Here is a 20,112-nt window from a genome sequence, read left to right as displayed (position 1 = left end):
ATATGTGTGTGTGTGTATATATATATATATATGTATATATATATATATATAGTCACCTACACACTGTTCATATATGCATACATACTTACAAACTAACATAGCTTTTGTAATAGGCATGCACACACATATACACACAACTATAGAATGGGGAAGAAGTTTATCACCATTATGAATGACGCTTGTCGAAAGAATATTCCTTCTCTTTCTCTTCAAGCACAAGAAACCAAAGATGGTCTAAAGAGCAGATTCTTCTAAATAACACAAAGCATCACATGCTATCTCTCAGTTTCTCCAGACTGAAGAACTCTTCTTATGTTGGCAGCGTACTTTCAGCTGCATTCGTGTTGTTTCATGTGGCTCTCTCATGGAGCTTCTAAAAACTTATAGGAAAAAGAAATAGTTAAAACCCTTTTGTTACCATATTTCTGTTGAAATACACTGCCTTCGTTCCAATTAATTTTGAAAATAATGAGGAATTTATTGAAATAACTTTGGTTGTCTGGAACAAAAATTAGCATAAAATTTTGATGGAAGATTTTCATTAAGATCACTTTAACCCTTTTGTTACCATATTTCTGCTGAAATACACAGCAATTAAATTTGAAAATAAGGAAGAATTTAGTAAAATAAATTTGTCGTTATTAATCTGGTGTTTGGAAATAACAAAATTTTGATGGACGGTTTTCATTAAGATCACTTTAACCCTTTTGTTACCATATTTCTGCTGAAATACACAGCAATTAAATTTGAAAATAAGGAAGAATTTAGTAAAGTAACTTTGTCGTTATTAATCTGGTGTTTGGAAATAAATTAACATAAAATTTTGATGGAAGTTTTTTTTTAAATTACTTTAACCCTTTTGTTACCATATTTCTGTTGAAATACTTGGCTTTTCTTTCAATTAAATTTGAAAATATTGAAGAATTTGAAATAACTTTGGTTGTCTGGAACATGAATTAGCACAACATTTTGACACAAGAACATTTTAATTTAGCTCACTTTAAAGAGTGAGTATCTACCTTAGAACCAGAGAGAGAGAGTCTCAGGTGAGAGTCTATTAATAGAAAAGGTAAATACCCATCAGTTGTCTCTCCTTGCTGTTACCTGTCCTTAGCATTACAGTCATCTCTCTTATATATCCATCAGCTGATACCTTTTCATATACAACCTCCCTTAAATCACACACACCATTTTAAGTCCTTTTGTTACCATGTTTCTGCTGAAATACTCTGCCTTCGTTTTAATTTATTTTGAAAACAATGAAGAATTTAGTCCAATAACTCTGTCATCTCTGGTGTTTGGAACAGAGCAGAAAATTCTGATTGAAGGTTTTCATTCATATCACTTCAACCCTTTTGTTACCATATTTCTGCTGAATTACACCACCTTTGTTTCAATTAATTTTTAAAATAATGAAGAATTTAGTCTGATAACTCTCATCTCTGGTGTTTGGGACATAAATTAACAGGAAATAATTCCGATAGAAGGTTTTCATTTAGATATGGTAACAACCCTGTTGTTACCATATTTTCTGCTGAATTTACTCTACCGTATTAGCACTTGCCCACTAATTCCTCATCTAAGAAGAAATAGGTGCCAAAATTCCCCCAAATCAAACTCCTCAGCCTTGAAAAAAAAGGGAAAAAAAAAAAAAAAAAGAGGAAGAACATGTTAGTACTTCATCAGATCCCCCGTATGAAGACAAGATAGTCACAACTGGAATTAAACAAACAAACACACACACACACACACACACTCTCTCTCTCTCTATCCAACTTGTCTGTGATTCTGTCAACAAATGCTTCCCCATTCACTTCCTCCTGTTTGTCTTTGGAATCCATCCTGTTGTGAGGAACCCTAATTCCTCTGGCTTCTCTTATCACTAATTGCAACGATGCATTTATTTTACATCTCTGAATGAATGAACCTTCAGCTTCCTACCATCATCATCATCATCATCTTGTCCCATCCCTCCCTTCCTCCAACTTTCTCTTATCCCCTTTCTCACTCACTCACTCACTCTCTCTATCTCTCCCTTTTCTCTCTCAATCACACACTTTGTTTCCCTTTTCTCCATCTCGCTCTTTTATCTCCTCTCTCATTCCTCCCCCCCTCCCCCAGTTCCCCCATCTTCTGGTTCTAAATCTAGATATCGAGAAAGGATAGGCGCACTGCAAGAGCTTCCAACTTAATGCTGTTTCAACTCTAATCTGCTCGCTAACATCACAAACTATCGATGATTCCTTCTCAAAAAAAGTTACAAAAAAGAAAATGGTTTTCGTTATTTTTTCATTTCACTTAAAATCTTTCGATTTTTTTTTTTCTTTCTCTTGATATAAAATATATTTTTTTCTTTTCTTCACATGCTAATCTTCCTCAATAAAGACAAATTATTAATAGTAGCAGAAGCCATAAGCATGTGTGTGCATATGTATATACATATATAATCAGGATAGATTTGTGTGTCTGTGTGTTGATAATGTATATATATATATGTATGTGTATGTGTCTATAATGTATATGTATGTGTGCCTGTAATGTATATATATGTGTGTGTGTGTGTGTGTATGTGTCTATAATGTATATGTGTGTGTGCCTGTAATGTATATATATGTGTGTGTGTGTCTATATATAGTATGTGTGTGTATATAATGTATGGGCCGACCAAAGCCTTGTGAGTGGATTTGGTAGATGGAAACTGGAAGAAGCCTGTTGTATGTATTTGTGTGTGTGTGTGTGTGTGTGTGTCCCCGCCATCGCTTGATAACTGATGCTGGTATGTTTATGTCCATGTAACTTGGCAGTTCAGCAAAAGAGACTGATAGAATAAGTACTAAGCTTACAAAGAATAAATCCTGGGGTCAATTTCTTCGACTAACACCCTTTAAGGTGGTGCTCCAGCATGGCCACAGTCAAATGACTGAAACAAGTAAGAATAAAAGAATATATTGTCCAAAATCCTGCAGTAGGGGTGAGGGAAGAGGAGAGAAATAGTAATTCAGTGAAGGAGAAGTAGTGAGAGTAACAGCCATGAGTGAGAGGGGGAGGAGAGAAAGTAATAGCAATAAGAGAGAGGAAGTGGCAAAGAGAGCATCGTGTATCTTCTATAATAATACTCTTGTGTATTTCTCCATCACAACACATGAATGAGAAAGGAAGGGATGATCCACCGATGGAAGTGAAATGGTGGAAAGTCAACCGTGAAACAAAAATCAAACAGCACTTCAACTCTGTGTGAGTGTAGTTAGTTAGTTCATTTCTTGGCTCAAAAAGCAAGGCCATGTCGGGGGACATGGAGTTAAGTACAGGGTGGTGTTCATGTAAAGAGTTCAGGCCATTTCTGGTCAAGGGAGACCTTGAACTGAGCAGTCGTCGGCATCTTCACTATCTCGTCTGGCAGATTATTCCACAGATCCACAACCCGGACGGAGAAAGCCCCTCTCCTTCGATTGAGGTGTGTGTGTGTAAAAGGGAGGAATGTGAATGTGTGTGTATGTAAAATATATTTGAGTGAGTGTACAAAGACAGAAAATAGAATTACAGACACACATGCATTTTCATACAGGAAGGAAGTGGACTGTGGGAAGGTATTGAAAACCGTGTTCGCTACAGAGCGTGCTACTCATACATATAAATGTATACATATTGAAGGCGGCGAGCTGGCAGAGACGTTACACTCCGGGCGAAATGCCTAGCCGTATTTCGTCTGTCTTTATGTTCTGAGTTCAAATTCCGCCAAGGTCGACTTTGCCTTTCATCCTTTCTAGATTGATAAATTAAGTACCAGTTACGCACTGGGGTCGATATAATCGACTTAATCCCTTTGTCTGTCCTTGTTTGTCCCCCTTGTGGGTAATAAAGAAATATATAAATGTATACATATGCACGCACACGCACAGAGTTGAAGCACTGTTTGATTTTTATTCACCTTTCTGTACCCTTTTTATGTATAAAATACTACAATTAGCCCTCATTTTTGACAGCACAGGGTCAGCTAGTTTATATATAATGATAACAATGAACAATATGAAAAAATACAGCGGATGAGGGACATGGAGAGATTCTAAACATTTTAGGCACTAGTCCATCATTGGGATAAGAGTAGAGTGAAAAAGAAAGAAAGTGGTTGGACAGCTGTAAAGAACAGACAAAGCAAACGGTAACTGTGTGCTGTTGTGGGAGCACAGCAAAATTTGTGACTGTTTCATTGACTGGAATGGACTGTGGAGAGGGCAGGGTGTAGCATGTAGAGAGAGAAGCAGTGTTGTGAACAGAGTTCATGCTGAGGGATGGTGCGTGGGTATAAGATAGAGAAGGGGTCCTTAGTATAGAGAAGTGTGTCAAGGATGTAGGATAGCCAGGATTTGTTGGTGTAGATCAGGGGTTTTCAACCTGGGTCCATGTGACCTTTAGAGGTCCAGATAAGATTTTGTTGTTGAAGTCTATGTGTAATAAATCAGCTATACTTCTACAATACACAAAGCATTTTAACTATTTTGTGTATAGAGGGGTGCAAAAGTAGGTATACAGTTATGAAAAAAAGAAAACCTGTACAATACTTGTTTCTTTTTATTAAAAAAATTATGTTGCGATAAAAGTATTATTAGGCGCAGGAATGGCTGTGTGGTGAGTAGCTTGCTAACCAACCATATGGTTCCAGGTTCAGTCCCACTGTGTGGCGCGTTGAACAAGTGTCTTCTATTATCGCCTCAGGCCGACCACAGCCTTGTGAGTGGATTTGGTAGATGGAAACTGAAAGAAGCCAGTCGTATATATATATATGTGTGTATATATATATATGTTTGTATGTCTGTGTTTGTCCCCCCAACATCGCTTGACAACCAATGCTGGTGTGTTTACGCCCCCTGTAACTTAACGGTTCAGCAACAAGAGACTGATAGAATAAGTACTAGGCTTACAAAGAATAAGTCATGGGGTCGATTTGCTCAACTAAATGTGGTGCTCCAGCTTGACTGCAGTCAAACGACTGAAACAAGTAAAAGAATAAAAGAAAAAGAATAGGACACGGAAAATATCAAAAATGAAGTGAACTTAATTCTTTTGATAAAAATAAATGAGTATTGTACATGGTTTTTTTTTTTCATAAATGTATATCTACTTTTGCACACACACCTCTGTATAAAATTCTTAATAATATTTAATCATGAAAATAGGATTTTTTAAAATATCAAATGTCTATGAGGGTCCAGTGGAGTAAAATTGGAATCAAAGGGGTCCAATGGCAAGAGATGGTTAAAGACCACTGATAGAAATCTGTAAAAATGAAAGTGTTATAGTATAATGAGAAGACTGTGGATTTAGTGTTTGGATTGGGTGGGTGTAGAGAAGAGAGGTTGGTATAGAAGATGAAGAGAAGTGAAAGGAAATGGTATGTGAAAGAGGCAAAAATATCCTCTATTCAGCTGACTTGCTTTATGATAAACTTCACATTACCTTATTTTTCTCTCTCGTTTTTCTTTTGCTCTTTGCCTTTCCCTTCAACTAATCAGGTGAAGGCTAAGTAATGCAGGCTGTCATGGTAACCTCACTAGTGCTGGTGCTATGATAAAACCCTCTTCTTACCAACCCATCTGTGACACCCACTGGTTTTGTGATAGAAATTTCCTGTTTTAATGTGAACCAAATTAAAACCTACCATCAAAATTTCCTGTTATGTTCCAAACACCAGATTAATAACGACAGTTATTTTTGTAAATTCTTCATTATTTTCAAAATGAATTGAAACAAAACCAATGTATTTCAACAGAATATGGTAACAAAAGGGTTAAAGTGATCTAAAGTGGAGGCGCAATGGCCCAGTGGTTAGGGCAGCGGACTCGCGGTCGTAGGATCACGGTTTCGATTCCCAGACCGGGCATTGTGAGTGTTTATTGAGCGAAAACACATAAAAGCTCCACGAGGCTCCGGCAGGGGATGGTGGTGATCCCTGCTGTACTCTATCACCATAACTTTCTCTCACTCTTACTTCCTGTTTCTGTTGTACCTGTATTTCAAAGGGCCGGCCTTGTCACTCTCTCTGTCACGCTGAATATCCCCGAGAACTACGTTAAGGGTGCACGTGTCTGTGGAGTGCTCAGCCACTTGCACGTTAATTTCACGAGCAGGCTGTTCCGTTGATCAGATCAACCGGAACCCTCGTCGTCGTAACCGACGGAGTGCTTCCACCAAAGTGATCTAAATTAAGACCTTCCATCAAAATTTCATGTTTATTCATGACCCAAACATCAGCTTTATAGTGACAGTTATTTGACAAAATTCTACGTTTTAGTAAATTCTTCATTATTTTTCAAAATCAATTGAAAGAAAGGCAGTGAATGTCAGCGGAAATATGGCAACAAAAGGGTTAATGATTAAATTAAAACTTTCCATCAAAATGTCATGTTAATTTATTATCCAAACACCAGCTTAATAATGACAGACTTATTTTACTAAATTCTTCAATATTTTTCAAAATTAATTGAAACAAAGGCAATGTATTTGAAGAGAAATATGGGAACAAAATGATTAATTTTCACTGAAGTCCCAACAACCAAAAAAAAAAATTGATATCATTTTCAATTTTTTTCTTCTATCATTTAAATTTGATATCATTCTTTTTTTCTTTCATTTAAATTCATTCATTCTCAATTTCTTTCATTTAAATTCATCATTCTCAATTTTTTTGTCATTTAAATTTGATATCATTATCATTTAAATTTTTGTTTTATTTATTGGTATTCAGTGTTTAAATTTGAATGACATTCTCTGCCATGTCTGTTAAATACCTTAACACAATTCCTCAGTATCGAGAGCAAACATGAAGTGACTATCCTCGGTGGACTGAATGAATTTATAGTCAAATTTTATGGGCCAACTGGCAGTGAGTATGATGGTTCTCTTCTCTTTTCATTTCTTGATACACATCATCATCATCGTTTAATGTCTGTTCTCCATGCTAGCATGGGTTGGACGGTTCGACCGGGGATCTGGGAAACCAGAAGGCTGCACCAGGCTCTAGTCTTATCTGGCAATGTTTCTACAGCTGGATGCCCTTCCTAACGCTAACCACTCTGTGAGTGTAGTGGGTGCTTTTTACGTGCCACCCGCACAGGTGCCAGACGAGGCTGGCAACGGCCACGGTCGGATTGGTGCAATTTATGTGCCACCGGCACGGAAGCCAGTCAAGGCGGCGCTGGCATCGGCCACGATTCGGATAGTGCTTTTTACGTACCACCAGTCCAGGGGTCCTGGCATCTGCTGGGTGCCAGTCATAGAATTGGTTCAATTTCGATTTCACTTGCCCCAACATGTCTTCGCAAGCAAAGGGGGTTGGCATGGGTGCCTGTCGTCGGATGAGGTTCGTCAGATTAAACATAAAACAACCTTGCCTGGACTTGTGCCTCAGAGGGCAACTTTCTATGTGCAATCCCATGGTCATTCATGACTGAAGGGGGTCTTTACCCTTTACCCTATGTACATATAGTGGTGCAGAGAGGGGAGGCTGGTATGCATGGGTGACTGCTGGTCCTCCATAAACAACCTTGCCTGGACTTGTGCCTCAGAGGGCAACTTTCTAGGTGCAATCCCATGGTCATTCATGACTGAAGGGGGTCTTTACCCTTTACCCTATGTACATATAGTGGTGCAGAGAGGGGAGGCTGGTATGCATGGGTGACTGCTGGTCCTCCATAAACAACCTTGCCTGGACTTGTGCCTCAGAGGGTAACTTTCTAGGTGTAATTCCATGGTCATTCATGACCAAAGGGGGTAGGGGGGTCTTTCCCTTTTACTCTTTGGAAGCTGGTGAGAGTTGGTGACAGGAAAGGCACCTGGCTGTAGAAAATCTGCCTCAACTAATTCTGTCAGACTCCTGCAAGCATGGAAAAGTGGATGCTAAATGGTGGGGGATGATGACGCCAACTTCACAAAATGTTGACCGTTTCATCATTGCCAAAACCACACTCCAAAGATAGCATCTTTATTGTTATTCTAACCAATTTCTCTCTTGTTTTATTCTCAAGTTTCACCCCCCCCTCTCTCTCTTCCGTCTTTCAGCCATGGTCACCCACGTTTCAGCTAATTTTCTTGTGGACAACACTTCACGCTCCACCCTCACATTTCTCTTCAAGTGGTGCTTGAAAAAGAAAAAGTCAAGGCTTTTAGTCAAAAGAGGAAAAAACACTAGCTTTGTTCTTATCTACCACCTACCATTGCCATGACCACCAAACAAGAAAACTACCAACCAATACTCCCTCTAGTTTTTAGTAGCTAGTTAATGTGTGCACAAACGTCTTCTGTTTATTTTTGTTTACTTTCCCAATGACAAAAGTGTGTCTGCACCGAATCATGTAAATATAGACTTGAAATAGTATCAAAATATATACTAACATGGAAGCACAATGGCCCAGTGGTTAGGGCAGCGGACTCACAGTTGTGGGATTGCGGTTTCAATTCCCAGACCAGGCGTTGAGTGTTTATTGAGTGAAAACATCTAAAACTCCATGAGACTCCAGCAGGGGGTGGTGGCGAACCCTACTGTACTCCTTCACCACGACTTCCCCTCACTCTTTCTTCCTGTTTCTGTTCTACCTGTATTTCAAAGGGGCCAGCCTCGTCACACTCCGTGTCACACTGAATCTCCCCAAGAACTACGTTAAGGGTACACGTGTCTGTGGAGTACTCAGCCACTTGCACATTAATTTCATGAGCAGGCTGTTCCATTGATCAGATCATCTGGAACCCTCGTCGTCGTAACTGACGGAGTGCCACGTTAATATATACTAGCAGGACCCATGAACATTTCACGGAATTAATGGTAAACTTATTGGGTTATTTCTGAAAACTTTGTCCCAAAACCCTGAAATCATAGCCTGTGTTGTATTTGTATGGAAAGATAATTGTTCATCTGCTAATCATTTAAAAGTGTAAGAAATTGGAATACGATGGTTACCTGATGCACTTCATATATATATACATTTTATATACTTTACGCACAATTTTATGGACTCAATACACAGCACTCTCCCTCTTCGTATTACGTTATTTTTCTCTCTCATTTTTCTTTTGCTCTTTGCCTTTCCCTTCAACTAATCAGGTGAAGGCTAAGTAATGCAGGCTGTCATGGTAACCTCACTAGTGCTGGTGCTATGATAAAAGTACCCAGAATATGGCTGGCATCATGCTTAAATCAGGGAGTGTTATTATTTCTAGGAGTCTTGTCTTGCAAGTTACTTGGTGACTTCATTGGTGCTGGTGCCACATAAAAAGAACCTACCATACTCTGTGAAGTGGTTGGTGGCACCTAGCCATAGAAACCATGCCAAAGCTGACACTGGATATGACACTGTCTTTAGAGCTGTCAGATCCTGCCAGACCATCCATCCCATGCCAGCATGGAAGGCAAACATCATCATCACTTATGATGATGATATTTAATCCAAATTTGTTTTCCTATAAAATCTGAATAAGCTGTCTGCAGAATTTAAAACATTTTCTTCGTAAACTCTACAACGCTCTCTGCCAGACATGACAGCAGCTGGACAAAGCTGAACAGGAGAGATAAAGTGATGAGAATTAGCGATGGGCAGATGTGTGCTGTTTGAACACAACTGGAAGAAACAGCATAGTAATTAACAGCGACAACGGTTTGCTAAGAGATTACGTCCAGTGTTTGTTTGTTTATGTCTGTTTTCCCATGCTGGCATGGATTAGACAGATATATTATCGAGACTATAAAGGTGGCGAGCTGGCGGAAACGTTAGCGCGCCGGGTGAAATGCTAAGTGGTATTTCGTCTGTCGTTACGTTCTGAGTTCAAATTCCGCCGAGGTCGACTTTGCCTTTCATCCTTTCGGGGTCGATAAATAAAGTACCAGTTACGCACTGGGGTCGATGTAATCGACTTAATCCCTTTGTCTGTCCTTGTTTGTCTCCTCATTGGACTAAGGTGGCGAGCTGGCAGAAACGTTAGCACGCCGGGCGAAATGCGTAGCCGTATTTCGTCTGTCGTTACGTTCTGAGTTCAAATTCTGCCGAGGTCGACTTTGCCTTTCATCCTTTCGGGGTCGATAAATAAAGTACCAGTTACGCACTGGGGGTCGATGTAATCGACTTAATCCCTTTGTCTGTCCTTGTTTGTCTCCTCTGTGTTTAGCCCCTTGTGGGTAGTAAAGAAATATATATTATCGAGACTTCGTTTTAAAACTGGATGTCTTTCCTGTTTCTAGCCCTTATTTTCCAACTAAGGGACCTCTTATTTTAAATGCCTTTGAAGGCACAAAGTGAGAAGGCAATTTGTTGACAGGAGAAATGACACCACCACCCCTGCTGGTAGTTTGTATTTAACATTTGCACTTCTCAAAAGAAATCGCAAAGACAGACTGACTCTCTCTCTCTCTCTCTCTCTCTCTCTCTCACACACACACATCACTATGTTCCATGCTGGCATGGGTTGGGCAGTTTGACAAGGATCTGATGAATCAAAGGCCTGCATTGTCTGTTGTGGCATGGTTTCTACAGCTGGATGCCCTTCCTAATGCCAACCACTCTGAGTGTGTAGTGGGTGCTTTTATTATGTTTTTGTGCCACTGGCACTATTAAGGTCACCCTGTGGCTTGTAAGTCAGCAAACCCAGGGGCGGAGGATGTTGCTTCTGCATGCTGGATGAGAGCTAAGGCATGAGGGAAGAGGTTGGGTCAGAGCAGGTTCATGCAGAGGCGCTACATGGCTACTCACATTTAGGAGAGAGAGAGAGAGTGCGAGAATGAATTAGAGGTATATCCAAGGAGATAGACAGTGGTGATGCAGTGTCCAGGTGGCACCTCAGGTAACAGGAGAAGTGGTGGATGGAGAGAATGGGGATGTACAAGAGTGTAAGAGGTGGGGGACAAGATAGTGGGAGAGGGAAGTTGACGACGTCCGAGGAAGGATTGAGCTGGTGGAGATGCACAAGCTGGAGAGGCTATAGCGATATTAGCTGTGTAGTATTAGCTGGTGTAAATGTTGGTTGGTTGGTTAGTTCCCCCAGCCATGCTTTAGATTTTATATATATATATGTATATGTATATATATATATATATATATATGTATATATATATATATGAGAGAGAGAGAGAGTTAACATAAGCGGTACAGGATGAGTGCACACTAGGCTTGGTGGCTGGCAATGAGTAAAGGAACACTCTCTCACTTTCTGTGTGTGTATGGCTGTATGGTAAGAAGCTTGCTTCCCAACCACATGGTTCTGGGTTCAGTCCCATTGTGTGTCACCTTGGGCAAGTGTCTTCTGCTTTGGCATTGGGCCGACCAAAACCTTTTCAGTGGATTTGGTAGACAGAAACTAAAACAATCCCAGCATGTATGTATGTATATATATATATATACACACTCATGCATGTATCTATGCATGTGTGTATTTATTCCCATAATCGCTTGGCAACTGGTGTTGGTGTGTTTACATCCCTGTAACTTAGCGGTTCAGCAAAGAGACTGATAGAATAATTACCGGGCTTCAAAATAAGTCCTGGAGTTGAACTAGAATAATTACTGGGCTTCAAAATAAGTCCTGGAGTTGAACTGTTTGCCTAAAATACTTCAACAAATGATACACACACAACACACACACAAATATGGGGCCAGAGAAGGAGAGGGAGTCAGTGAGAGAGTAATTATGGTTGCAGTTATACAAATGAGAAATTTGTCTCGTTTAATATTATTGTAAAGTGATAGATATTTTTCGTTTTGAAAATCAGTATTCGTTTTCACCGTTTTGTTGTAAGCACCAAGAAATTCAATAATCCTAATTTCTAAGGTGAGCAGCAGAAATTGTAGAATATTGGAGTAAATATTGGAGTGGCTGTATGGTAAGTAGCTTGGTTCCGGGTTCAGTCCCACTGCGTGGCATCTTGGGCAAGTGTCTTCTGCTATAGCCCTGGGCCGATCAATGCCTTGTGAGTGGATTTGGTAGACGGAAACTGAAAGAGGCCCGTCGTATATATATATGTGTGTGTGTTTGTGTGTCTGTGTTTGTCCCTCCAACATCGCTTGACAACTGATGCTGGTGTGTTTACGTCCCCGTCACTTAGCGGTTCGGCAAAAGAGACCGATAGAAAAAGTACTGGGCTTACAAAGAATAAGTCCCGGGGTCGATTTGCTCGACTAAAGGCGGTGCTCCAGCATGGCTGCAGTCAAATGACTGAAACAAGTAAAAGAGTAAAAAGAGAGAGTAAATATTCAATTTCATTCTTTTGTGTTATTGAATTTGACTTTGATCTGTCATCTCTCTAGAGGTCAATAAAATCTGTACCAGTCATTGACTGGTGCTAATGGCCTGTGCAAATTGACCATGCCTCCTCCCGTCTTACAAATTTGTGACCTTGTGCTCAATGCAAAGAATCTTAATGCAATTTCCATTAAGACCTAAAACTACAACATTTGGGTATGAAAATTCTTCAGAATCTGATTAGAGATCTCTGTTGTAATTACCTGTTAATTGAGTAGAGTTAATGAACGTCTAAATGGCTGTCTTTGCTTTCCACAGTCCAGTCTGGCGTTGGTCAGTTTTGTGACATCTTGGTTACCACTCTGGACTGTTTATTTATTTTGCTGATCAATGAATGAATGGAATCTCTACGTGGGTGCTCATCTTGCTAAAAATAGCAGCCAGATCTGTCCCCCCCCAAATCACTCTCTGTTCCAAGGAAAAGAGGAGTATTGGATAATGATGATTATGTAATGCCTGATGAGAGGTTAATATAGCCCAGGGCTATATTATGTAATATATGGTGTCTCTTTGATCATAAGTTTGCACAATCGACGCTTAATTAGGAAGGAGACTCACAAAGAAAGAACACCATCTCTACCACCACCACCACCATCACAGATGTGAGCTTTCTTTACTTTTTACTCCTCAGTAGCAAAAAGTGTGTAGCATAGTGGTTAGGGTATTCAGCTCACAATCTTCAGGTTCTGAGTTCAATTCCCAGTGACACATTATTTCACATTGCTCCAGTCCACTCAGCTGGCAAAAATGAGTTGTACTTGTATTTCAAAGGGTCCACCTTGTCACATTCTGTGTCACTCTGAATCTCTCTGAGAACCATGTTAAGGGTACACGTCTATGTGGCTTAGTAGTTCAGGTTTCTCGTTCAAGGTTGTAAGGTCATGAGTTCAATTCCTGGTGGCGTGTTGTCTTTGAGCAAGACACTTTATTTCAAGTTGCTCCTGTCCGCTTAGCTAGCAAGAGTGCATAGTACCAGTAATTCAAAGGGTCAATCTTGTTACATTCTGTATCACACTGAATCTCCGAGAACTACGTTAAGAGTACACGTCTGTGGAGTACTCAGCCACTTGCATGTTAATTCCACGAGTAAGGCTGTTCTGTTGATCAGATCAACTGGAACCCTGGTCGTCGTAACCAGCAGGGTGCTGGTATTGGTACTCCTGTCAGTGAGCGCTTTGCTTCCCATTCTGCTCAGCCAAAGAAACCAATAGAACGGGTCAATGGCTGAAACAAAAGTAAAAGAAAAGGTGGTTGGATAGACAGTTGGTGGGTGGATGGATGGATAGATGGGTGGGTGGATAGATAGCCAGAGGGATAGATTGAGGGAGAAGTAGGCAGGTAGGGAAACTGAAAGATAGATTAGATGGACAGGTAAAGAGATTGAAATATAGTTATAGATAGAGAGAGAGAGAGAGAAACAGGTGGATGGGTAGAGAAAAAATAGGTTGTTAGACCAAAAAATAGATAAGATGGATGGATATATGGATGAATGGATAGATAGATAGAAGGAATAGATATATAAATAGAAGAATGAACAGATATAGGCGCAGGAGTAGCTGTGTGGTAAGTAGCTTGCTAACCAACCACATGGTTCCAGGTTCAGTCCCACTGCGTGGCATCTTGGGCAAGTGTCTTCTGCTATAGCCTCAGGCCAACCAAAGCCTTGTGAGTGGATTTGGTAGACGGAAACTGAAAGAAGCCTGTCGTATATATGTATGTGTATATATATATATATATATATATATATATGTATATATGTATGTGTGTGTGTGTGTGTGTGTTTGTCCCCCTAGCATTGCTTGACAACCGATGCTGGTGTGTTTACGTCCCCGTCACTTAGCAGTTCGGCAAAAGAGACCGATAGAAAAAGTACTGGGCTTACAAAGAATAAGTCCCGGGGTCGATTTGCTCGACTAAAGGCGGTGCTCCAGCATGGCCGCAGTCAAATGACTGAAACAAGTAAAAGAGTAAAAGAGATGTATAGAGACAGACAGGTAGGTAGAAGAATGAATAGGTATATTGAGAAATGGATGGATTGGTAGGTAGGTAGATAAAAATGTACCTTGGTGTTGGCAGTGATTCTCATAACCAACCCAGTAACCCTGATTTGCTTAACACCATGAAAACTGTCCTAAGCACTGGCTCTTAAAAGACTCCTTTGGATGCTGGTGGTGGTGGTCTTGGTAGTGGCTTTGATGGTCTTAGTGATTAAGATTGGCCTGGATGACAACAATGGATGGTAGTCTTGGTAATAAGACTTACCATCATTGGTAACGGTTGTGGTATGGGTGGATATGTGAGTGTTTGTGGTGTGTGAAGTGATGTCACCGAGGGACCAACCGGAGGGACAACCGGACCTTAGAAACTATTGTTTGACGGGGGGGGGGGAAGGAAGAGGTGGTGGGGGGAGGAGGAGGAAAGAAAGACAGAAAGAAAGCAAGCAGTAAGAGTGAAACGTGTTGGATGGAAATGCACTCGTTGAACTTGAGCTGTTAGACCAGCCATGATGATGATGATGATAGTGGTGTGGTGTACAATCTGTCTGCTTGTTTATAATGAATCGATTTAAAAGTAGAGGAAAAAAACAGTTTGCTTTAATGTGCCTAGTAAACTGGTGTATGTGTGTGTGTGTGTGTTAACTGACTCATGCCCTGCGTGTGTGTGTGTGTGTGTAAATAAGCTGACTAATACTTTTGTGTGTGTGTGTATAAAGTTACTCATACACGATGTGTATAGTCTGTATGTGTGTGTGTGTGGGTGTTTATATGTAGACTGACCTGTGTTGTGTGCAGGTGGGGGTGGGGGGAACTTGGTTAATTATGTATGTATCTATAAAGTGACTTATTCTGTGTGTGTGTGTGTGTGTGTGTGTATTCTTCAGTGGATGTAAACAAATTCCTGTTACTGGGTATATTTTAACTGAATTATGTAAAAGCAGTGTGTGTGTGTGTATATCTGTGTGTGTGTATATCTGTGTGTGTGTGCATGGAGTTCAAAGGAGGCTAGGATATTTTAACATTAAATGATGTCTAATTTTCTTTAAAAACAAATTTCTATTGCCGTTAGTTTGAAAAGTAATACCTCATACTCTACTCAATGAGAGCTTTACCTCATACTCCACTCAGTGAGAGCTTTACCTCATACTCCACTCAGTGAGGCTTTACCTCATACTCTACTCAGTGAGAGCTTAACCTCATACTCCACTCAGTGAGGCTTTACCTCGTACTCTACTCAGTGAGAGCTTAACCTCATACTCCACTCAGTGAGAGCTTTACCTCATACTCTACTCAATGAGAGCTTTACCTCATACTCAGTGAGAGCTTTACCTCGTACTCCACTCAGTTAGAGCTTTACCTCATACTCCACTCAGTGAGAGCTTTACCTCATACTCCATTCAATGAGAGCTTTACCTCATGCTCTACTCAGTGAGAGCTTTACCTCATACTCCACTCAGTGAGAGCTTTACCTCACTCTACTCAGTGAGAGCTTTACTTTGTATTCCACTTGGTGAGAGCTTTACCTCATACTCCACTTTGTGAGAGCTTTACTTCGTATTCGACTTGGTGAGAGCTTTACCTCATACTCCACTCAGTGAGAGCTTTACCTCATACTCCACTCAGTATGAGCTTTACCTTGTACTCCACTTGGTGAGAGCTTTACCTCATACTCCACTTGGTGAGAGCTTTACCTCATATTCCACTCAGTGTGAGCTTTGCCTCATACTCCACTCAGTGAGCTTTACCTCATACTCCACTCAGTGAGAGCTTTACCTTGTACTCCACTCGGTGAGAGTTTTACCTCATACTCCACTCAGTGAGAGCTTTACCTTGTACTCCACTCAGTGTGAGCTTTACCTTGTACTCCACTTGGTGAGAGCTTTACCTCATACTCCACTTGGTGAGAGCTTTACCTCATACTCCACTCAGTGTGAGCTTTGCCTCATACTCCACTCAGTGAGCTTTACCTCATACTCCACTCAGTGAGAGCTTTACCTTGTACTCCACTCGGTGAGAGTTTTACCTCATACTCCACTCAGTGAGAGCTTTACCTTGTACTTCACTCGGTGAGAGTTTTACCTTGTACTCCACTCAGAGCCTGAACCAACAAATAAGCCTTAATGAAGGCTTTGACCTACGAGAAATAGCAGCCAAATTTCTCTTATATACAAACACTCATTATCTCGTACATCTGTTCTTATTTTCGAAATTGAGGTGTGATTCAAGGTATATTTGGTTGCTATTTCTAAGAGGTCAAGCTACTGTGTAAGAGGCCTCTTTGTTGACTTGGTTATTGTTAGTGTGTGGTAGCGGTGATGGTGGTGATGGCGGAGGTGAAATTGTAACAGTTCCTTTGTTCTGTTGTATAAAGATATGTTAGGTATGAAAGTAGTTGTAGCAGTTAGTAGTAGTTGATAGGTGTGTAATGTAATTGGATAGACAGAGGTGTGTGAATGTAGAAACCTTCCTGAATTCTTAAAACCAAAAGTAAGACATTGGCATTGTCATGTGATTGGCATCGATGGATGGATGGATGAGTGTAAAAGTGGAGCGACAGAAGAAAGAAGAGAGCGAATTATAAAAAGCAAAAGTTCGTTCGTTTCGCTGGGGGCTACACAGCCCCTGGCATAAAGTGGGATGAGAGAGGGGGGTGAGTGTTGTAGGTAATTGAATTCAGCTCTTGACCCACTTATATGACTGGTACTCATTTTCAGCCTAATTATGAGGATATGTCCCATTTTAGCCTCTCGACCCAGTTGTATTACTGCCACTTGCTTATTTACGCTGTCAACCCAATTATATTACTGCTACTTCTCTAATTATTCTCTCAATCCTTTTGTCAATATTGGCAAGATTAAAACTCAAACAATGCAGTCATTTTGACTGTGGCCATGCTGGAGCACTGCCTTTAATTGAGCAAATCAACTCGAAGACTTATTCTTCGTCAGCCTAGTACTTATTCTATTGGTCTCTTATGCTGAACTGCTAAGTTATGGGGGATGTAAACACACCAACATCGGTTGTCGAGCAATGGTGTGGGAACAAACACAGACACACACACACACACACACATATATATATGCGCGACAGGCTTCTTTCAGTCTCCGCCTACTAAATCCACTCTCAAGGCTTTGGTCGGCCTGAGGCTATAGTAGAAGACACCTGCCCAAGGTGCCACGCAGTGAGACTGAACCCAGAACCATGTGCTTGGTAAGCAAATTACTTACCACGCAGCCACTCACTAATAATGATTCTTTCTAATATTTGGCATAAGGCCTGTAATTATACTGACCCCCAGTGCTCAGCTGGTACTTATTCTATTGACCCTAAAAGGATGAAGAGCAAAGCTCAAGCCAGTGGCATTTGAACTCAGAATGTAGAAACAGGTGAAGTTCCACCATGCATCTTGTCTGATATGCTAATTTTGTTAGTTCACCACCTTGATGATGATGATAATAATAATAATAATGATAATGATAATAATAATAATTTCTGCTAATGGCACAAGAGCTGAAATTTTAAGGGATGGAATAAGTTGATTACATTGACCCCAGTGTACAACTGGTATTTATTTCATTGACCGCCCCCAAAGGATGGAAGGCACAGTCGACCTCAGTGGAATTTGAACCTAGAATGTAAAGACAGACATATCACCATGCATTTTATCTGATGTGTTAACTAATTCTGTCAGTTCATCACCTTAATAATAATAATAATAATTTCTACTAAATGCACAAAGCCTGAAATTTTGTAGGAGGGGACTAGTTGATTACATCAACCCCAGTGCACAACTGGTACTTAATTTATTGACCCCTAAAGGATGAAAAGCAAAGTCGACCTCGGCAGAATTTGAACTCAGGCTGTAAAATAATGATAGTGATAAGTTTCAAATTTTGGCACAAGGCCAGCAGTTTCAGACAAGGGGCCCAGTTGATTACATCAATCCCAGTGTTCAACTAGTACATATTTTATTGACCCTGAAAGAATGAAAAGTAAAGGTGACCTCAGCAGAATTTGAACTCAGGACATTAGAAGTTGGAAAAAGTGCAGCTAAGCATTTTGTCTGCTGCACAAACAATTCTATATTAATAAAGATAATTAAGATTATCTAAAATTTCTTGATTGACTTTTGATAAGGTACAAAGCCAGATTTAAACAAGGGTGTGGTGGTGGTGGAAAAGTCTTCTCTATCTGGCTCAACCATTAATCATTATCATTAATCAATGTTCCTTTCCTTCTTGGGACACAAAACTCCACTTGTGAAGACCTGTTGAGGCAAGTGAAAATCCAAATCAGAATCGTAATCTAACAACATCAGTGGAATTTGTAGCTTTGATACCAGTGCCGGTGGCACGCAAGAGAACCATCTGAACGTGGCTGTAGCCAGTGCCGCCCTGACTGGCTTCCGTGCCGGTGGCACGTAAAAAGCACCATCTGATCGTGGCTGTTTGCCAGCCTCGTCTGGCACGTAAAAAGTACCCACTACACTCACAGAGTGGTTGGTGTTAGGAAGGGCATCCAGCTGTAGAAACACTGCCAGATCAGACTGGGCCTGGTGCAGCCTTCTGGCTTCCCAGACCCCAGTTGAACTGTCCAACCCATGCTAGCATGGAAAGCGGACGTTAAACGATGATGATGATGATGAATGTGTGATGTTATTTAGACATGGGTCAACACTGGTCATGTAGGCCAGTTCTCAACCAGGGTCCATACAAGATTTTCTGTGGGGTCACAGTAATTTTTCAGGAGCCATGAAAAAATTGTGCTTCAGACCAGTAAAGTTTGTTTAATAAAATCGGTTATACATCTACATTACATGAAATATTTTAACAATTTTAATACAGTTCCTAATGGGGAGGTGGGGGTCCACAAAAGTAAAATAGAAATCAAAGGGGTCCAGAGGCAAAAAATGGTTGAGAACCCTTGATGTAGATTTACAATTAAAGGCATTCCTACCATGGCCATCTTCTGATGTTACGGGTATCTGGGACTCCATTATCTAATCTATCCTTCCATTTGTATTTTTCTTTTGTTCGAGAGGAAGATTTAACTGCTATTTCTAGTATGTTGAGTGACTGCCTAGAGCAGTGATTCCCAACCTTTCTATTCATATCCAGGCCAGATCTAAAACCTGGATGTTTTTTGGGGGGTTGTACCAAGAAAAAAAAAAAGGAAAAAAAGTCAAAATAAAATTTATATTTCTAGAGGGAAGATCTTCGGGGGCTGCCAGAAGATTGCTTGAGGGTCACATGCTGCTCTTGGACCCACAGTTGAGAACTGCTGTCTTAGAGTAGGCATGGGTAACCATTTTCAAGAAACAGGCCACGTGAGAGATGGCTCATCATTAGGTGGGCTTAAAGGTATGCCATTCAGAAGGTCCCGTGAGTTGCAGTTTGCTCCTGCCTGACCACAACATTTCCCTTTGTTGGTGTGTGTGTGTTTGTTTGGTACAATGTATTTTATTTACTGGTACTTACACATTTGTTTTATCAATATTTTTTGTGAGATAAGCTGCTGCAAGCTGGCGGAATCGTTACTTCGATAATGCCATTAAGAAATGCTTAGTGGCATTTTGTCAGTCTTTACGTTCTGAGTTCAAATTCCACTGAGGTCAACTTTGCCTTTCATCCTTTCGGTGGGGGTTGATAAAATAAGCACCAATTGAAGCTTGGGATTGATGTAAAATTGACTTACTCCTCCTCTAAAATTGCTGGCATTGTGCCAAAATTCGAAACTAATATTTTGTGAGATGGAAAATAAACATGAACAACAGAATTGCATTGCATAACCAGTGGCAGTGGGGGGAGAGGGAATAGAGAGAAAAGTAGTTAGGTTG

The 20,112-nt window shown here is 40.5% G+C and overlaps 1 protein-coding gene across 4 annotated transcripts in view; it reads left to right on the top strand.

The window, feature by feature from the left end:
- LOC115223900 (ubiquitin-conjugating enzyme E2 H) overlaps positions 1 to 20,112 on the top strand; it is a 138,338-nt gene that overhangs the window by 86,481 nt on the left and 31,745 nt on the right. For all 4 annotated transcript variants that reach the window (XM_029794623.2, XM_036512869.1, XM_036512870.1 and 1 more), the window contains exon 3: positions 6,804 to 6,880. In XM_029794623.2, the coding sequence (XP_029650483.1) occupies positions 6,804 to 6,880 (77 nt within the window). The remainder of the gene's footprint in view (positions 1 to 6,803; positions 6,881 to 20,112) is intronic.

Source organism: Octopus sinensis, linkage group LG24 (genome assembly GCF_006345805.1).
Source record: "Octopus sinensis linkage group LG24, ASM634580v1, whole genome shotgun sequence".
Lineage (NCBI taxonomy): Eukaryota > Metazoa > Mollusca > Cephalopoda > Octopoda > Octopodidae > Octopus > Octopus sinensis.
This window is presented reverse-complemented; position numbering and strand designations above follow the sequence as displayed.